The 6,029-nt window shown below is 32.6% G+C and overlaps 1 protein-coding gene across 10 annotated transcripts in view; it reads right to left on the bottom strand.

The window, feature by feature from the left end:
• Positions 1-391: 391 nt before the first annotated feature.
• Positions 392-6,029, bottom strand: part of LOC107452822 (RNA 2',3'-cyclic phosphatase angel2) — a 30,096-nt gene continuing 24,458 nt past the window's right edge. For all 10 annotated transcript variants that reach the window (XM_016069419.5, XM_016069416.4, XM_016069414.5 and 7 more), the window contains one exon: positions 392-3,479. In XM_016069419.5, coding sequence (XP_015924905.1) covers positions 1,969-3,453 — 1,485 coding nt within the window. In that variant the 5' untranslated portion in view covers positions 3,454-3,479 and the 3' untranslated portion in view covers positions 392-1,968. The remainder of the gene's footprint in view (positions 3,480-6,029) is intronic.

Genomic DNA, 6,029 nt, shown 5'->3' with positions numbered 1-6,029 from the left:
ATACCAATTAATTCAAAAATTTTATTAAATTAAATAATCAAACAGGATGAGCATTATTTTTACATGGAAATATCTTTGGATAAACAAGTTTTATAATTTTGAGCAAAAAAAATTTTGTAATTCTGTTAATTAGTTCTTGAGTTATGTCGAAAGATGCAAAAAATAAAATTTCTATTAAGAGGTTCAAACTTTCGGCCGCTTTTAATGCCAAAGGGACCGTATTCCCCAGATTGCGGCTGCACCCCCATATTTTGAACATTAAGCACTCTAATCTGTTTAGGGAAAAATATGTTTATTAAAAGACGATAAGTTTTTGTACCTGATTTCGTAACTTAAAAACTTATATTTCGAATGCGCCCTTAAAGCTTATACAAAAATGACATAGACAATATAGGTTAATAATATTTTTTTTTTATATTCGAGAAGAATGTCAATTACAATATTTATCACAAACATTTTTATGTACTAACAACTCTGATAAGCTTTTGAAAAACGTCAATTTTGTACTTAAAAAAAATGAGTGTTTACATTTTACACCAACATTAAATATCAATATCATTCAACTAGTGGAAATGTCATCATCCATTTACCAAACATTTATTAATTTAAAATTAGGGTAATAAATTAGCATTTCACTAAGTTAACAAGTTATATAGATGTTAAATTATTTATATCCAAAAGCTTTTTTTTAAAAAATATATTTATTTACACAGCGCAGAAGTCATGGACAATATCCTCAAAGATTCAAGCATAACGTGAAGTACTTAAATCATTCTCCATTTAATTTAGGAAAATAATGGTTATCTAAAAATTTGGTTCAATTTAGTTAAATAATTTCCTATATTAATATGCTATAAAATAATCACTAATGATTATTTTATAGCATATAAATAAATAACAATATAATAAGAAAAATTTCCAAGGTCTTTAACAATTGAACCAAATAGTCCTCTTTACGCAACTTAACAATATGTCATATAGGAGCATGCTTTTACAAGAGCTATTGTGGTGGCGTAAGTTAAACAGGGTCTAAAAATGACCGATGATTTGAAAAATATATTAAAGAATAAAGGAGGTAGATAGAAACATACGTACGAGCTGAGTACTGTTTAGGAAACGAGAACTTCACTCTCAGTAAGTTTCAAAATTAGTTACCAAGTTGGTGCTGCTGACTGAGAAAACCTATAGAAACTTGGTCTCAAAATAACCACCATTTGAAAGCAGATGCACTAACTTTGATTTAGTGCTTTTCCTAATCATCAGCGCCATCTGTTGACGAGTTTTTGTTACCAATTTTGAACCTCTTAAGTACAAACCTAATCTCCTTTCGATTTTTTTTTTTAAAAAATCAGCGGCCATTTTTGGAACAGACATGCTAACTAGAACTTGTAATCACATGTTAACATAAGAGCTTAGTAAAATTTTTAGTTATTAACTGAGGTAGCTTTAATTTAAAAATAACTTCTTGACACTTAAAAGAGACGAACTTTTTCTTCCAACTCACTAGAATAAAACATTGATTAACAGGGTGAGTAGCCAAATTTTTTAACAAAAAATAAGCACTCAAAAATATTTTTAAGCACTTAAAAAAATTCATAACTTGGCAGAGTGGGCACGTTTTTGACAATTAACGGTTTTACCCGTCATGTCAAAAAAAAAAAAAAAAACTTTTGTCATAGTGCTTGACAATTGCAAAAAATCATAAAATTTTGAAACATCTAAAACGAATGGCGTTTTCATACGCTACGGACAGACGTTGAATTAATTGTGAAAACGTAGAATAGAACAATGCGAAAAGTGTCTTTTTGCATACTTCATGGCGAAATTCATCATGATAAAGGAAAAATAACATTTTGGAAAAGGGAAAATTAAGCACTTTTAAAAAACGCTACGCACCCTGTTAAATTAGCTTGCTCACTTCTTCATAGTTATAAAAAATAAATGAAGGATGATACGAATTAAAATATTTTATCTCTTACAACACAATCCAAACTGCGCAATGAGACTGGTGTGATCAGAGCCCAAGTGAGCATTTGGCAATCCTCCGATATCATCAATATCGTCCTTTCGCATTAGGCCATACACACCTAACAGTTTTAATTTCCCTTCAGTGTAAGTATTAATATTTTGCTTCTCTCTGACGGTATAAAAAATGTGGTCCACAGTATTGTAATCACAGCCAGTCATGGACGTGATAGGCATGTCTTTTGGATTATCGGTTTGAAACTTGTAGGCAGGTATGAATTTGAAATTGTGAGAAAACTGAAGGTCGCTTTGCTCGCACCTACCATCACTACTATCCATATCTTCAGAGTCGTTTGAATTGGCGGCTTTATTGGTTTTGAAATCTACAGACGTTTTTGGCACGGCTGATTGCTTGGAAGCTAGATCTTGGGCTAGTTTATCATGACCCATTGCTTTTAAAGTAGTTATCCAACGCGGATCATCCGATTTACCGATTGCTAACAATATACTGGGGTCCACAGATTCGATTGTCGGTGGATTAGCCAAGTTACTAGACCCACTGCCTGAATTAGCAAATGATTGACTATTTGGTACAGAAGTTGATAGTTTATTTTCTGATGTATCCTCGTAACGACTAGATTGATTTATACCGAGTTTGTGCAAAGATAATTGCTCACCATTCACACATTTGCCCCTTTTCTTTCCGTCTGTCTGTCCTGACATATCTCCAGATAAAACATTGGTTAGATCAACAAATCCAGACTCGATAAACTGATATAAAGGGGAATGTGGTTCGATATTGAAATCCCCACAGAGGATTATAGGATGATAATGATGCTGACCATCACTAGAGATTTCCTTCAAAGCTAATCTTTCAAGTTCTGCAAGAAGTAGTCGAAGCTGGCACAGTTTCACTTCCCCTCTTCTGGGATTAAACAACAAATGGGTGGTAGCAACATGGAGATTGATGTCCCTTAAATTTGGATGAATGGGTTTCAAAACAGCAATTAAACCAACATTGTCCCTATTTAAAAACTTGTTCCCATTTGCTTTGAACTCAACCTCACAATGTTGAAGAAGATCGAACTTCTTCTTTCGCCACAAGATGGCACAACCATCACCTTTACTGCTTGTTTTCTTCTTGAAAATCGATTCGAATCCATTAGTTTGAAAAAGTTCCTTGATTCTGTACTCAAACACATGCTGTTCAACTTCTTGCAAGCATATAATATCACTTCTGCTGTTCAAGATTTCCGGCAAGATCCTGGAAACTCGATAATCTTCTTGAAGAAAAGTATTGCTGCAGTGCTTGTACAGGAAACGATGATTTTCCACCGCTACTTGGCTTAATATGTTATAGGTCATAACAGAAAATTGAAAACCCCATTTTGGACGTCTCTTGCTCAATTTTGTTTGCTTCCATCGTCGAAAATGGGCAATTTTGTTTTTGATAATGTCTTCAATGCTCATTGCACCTTGTCGGGCCATGTCATGTTGATGTGGCGGCGAAAAACCTATAAAATACAAAGAAAAATGGTTAGACATGATAATATTTATACAAGGTATATATATATTATCGTATATAAACAATATTTATACACGATAATATAATATACAAGGTAGAAAATCGTATACCATTCCTCGTCAATACGAAATTTTGATCCAAATACTTCCAGAAGAATATTTTTTATTGCGAATTGTATTTTAAATTTCATTGCGAAGCTTTTGTGAGGCCATGAAACTATCCGCTAGCCGTTTTTAACATTGTTTCTTCACACATTTTTCAAAGAAAAAAAAAAGGTTTCGAACATGTTGCAATTCACAGTTGGCACTATTGACAAAGGCTGAGGCAGAGTAGAGAGTACGTGTTGACATAAGGCTAACAGGTACTTCGAAAGATTCAACCATTCATGGGTTGTTTAGCGAATGAAAACTAGTAATAGAATGTATAGCAATATAAAAAAGCTGTTTTAAAACATCTTTTTTATTTGAAAAACGCCTCATTAAAATACTCAGCAGATTATATGCGTTATTGTTTTATACATCAAGCAAAAGTGTTATTTATTTGGTTTGAGTTCAAAAGACCGAGTTCTTCGGCCGGGATAGCCTGGTTGGCAGGAGGCTGAGCCGGGAGTTCGAAACCAGCCGGCCAAAGACTCCCGTGTAATAAATGGTGACTGGTGCGCGTTAAATCTGTCGGGTCACAAAGCCCTCCATGTTCCCATAATAAATCAATACCTCTGGGGGTACTGAATTGGAGATTGATCGTTCTCTGGTTCAGGTCAAAATTACGACCGAAATTCGAATTTTTGTCCATAGATCGCACCCCCTCTGCCTTAATGGCTGAAGACAACAACTGAGTTTTTCAAAGATTCCTTATTTCCTTCACTTAATTCTTCAATTAAAAGTGTTTTTCAGTAAACTTAGTGTGATGTTACAAATAAAACATGTGGGTCCGAAAGAAATAGCTAATTAATTTATTTTTAACTCGGTTAGACTTATACTGCGAAATTCTCTAACTATGATTAATAATTCGAAGTTTGTAAAAATAGAAATAATTATACATTCCAAATAGAAATTTCCTATTTTGCAAAATTACTTCAACTACTTTTACAAAAACAAAAATATAATTCAAATACTTCAACCATTTCACAAATTTCAAATCACACACAAGTGAGGAAAATACAAACAGGAAATAACTAATAAAAATGACACTTTCTTCCTAGTTTTTTTTAAATCTATTTAAATCAGGTTTAAAGGGTTCATCAGTTTCCTTTAGAACAAAAATAGCATTTTCATTTTCGAAAAGTGAATTCGATAATTTTTTTTTGTACCGGTATCTTCACACAAATTCGAACTTTTTTTTATTTTTTTTATTCGCTTACACTACGCATCATTAAACAAAGTCATCTTTCCTGCAAAGTCCTCACTTATTGTATTGTTTCCTCATTTTGTTTTCCCCCATTTTGTAGATGAGTGACGTTAGGGCTAACTCCCACGAATTCAAATGGTTAACGTCGACCGTTATCTTTCCGCTTCTATGATCCCAAGAATGACATAACGTGTATTTTAAGTTACAAACATATTATCTAGAGTTTGTTTAGAAAATTTGATTATAAAGTCATTGATTCATCCCTCTCGGAAATAACGTTCGTGAAAGAAATAATGATCAGAGAGTTTTGGACTGTTGCCAGTTAATATTTGTTAAAGTATTGAAAAAATCCTTTTAAAGGAACACTACTATGATTATGCGAGATGTCGATTTATTTCGGAAACAACGATCGTAGCGGGAATAAAGGTTACAGAGTTTCAGGCTTTTCCCACTTAGTGTTAAAGTATAAAAAGGAATTCTAAGTTTATATTTTGTAACTGAAAATTAAACAAACATATCATCTAGAAGTTGCAAACATATTATCTAGAGCTTGTTTAGAAAATTTGATTATAAAGTCATTGATTCATCCCTCTCGGAAATAACGTTCGTGAAAGAAATAATGATCAAAGAGCTGTGGACTGTTGCCACTTAATATTTGTTAATGTATTAAAAAAAAATCGTTTTAAAGGAACACTACTATGATTATGCGAGATGTCGATGTATCTCGGAAACAACAATCGTAGCGGGAATAAAGATGACTGAGTTTCAAGCTTATCCCACTTAATGTTAAAGTATAAAAAGGAATTATATGTTTATATTTTGTAACTGAAAATTAAACCAACATTTCATCTAGAAGTTACAAACATATTATCTCGAGTTTGTTTAGAAAATTTGATTATAAAGTCATTGATTCATCCCTCTCGGAAATAACGTTCGTGAAAGAAATAATGATCAAAGAGCTTTGGACTGTTGCCACTTAATATTTGTTAATGTATTAAAAAAAAATCGTTTTAAAGGAACACTACTATGATTATGCGAGATGTCGATGTATCTCGGAAACAACAATCGTAGCGGGAATAAAGATGACTGAGTTTCAAGCTTATCCCACTTAATGTTAAAGTATAAAAAGGAATTATATGTTTATATTTTGTAACTGAAAATTAAACCAACATTTCATCTAGAAGTTACAAAC

Source organism: Parasteatoda tepidariorum, chromosome 5 (assembly GCF_982258835.1).
Source record: "Parasteatoda tepidariorum strain Cologne lab strain chromosome 5, Ptep-v5.0, whole genome shotgun sequence".
Classification (NCBI taxonomy): domain Eukaryota; kingdom Metazoa; phylum Arthropoda; class Arachnida; order Araneae; family Theridiidae; genus Parasteatoda; species Parasteatoda tepidariorum.
The sequence above is the reverse complement of the archived record's forward strand: the minus strand, read 5'-3'. Positions and strand labels throughout refer to the sequence as shown.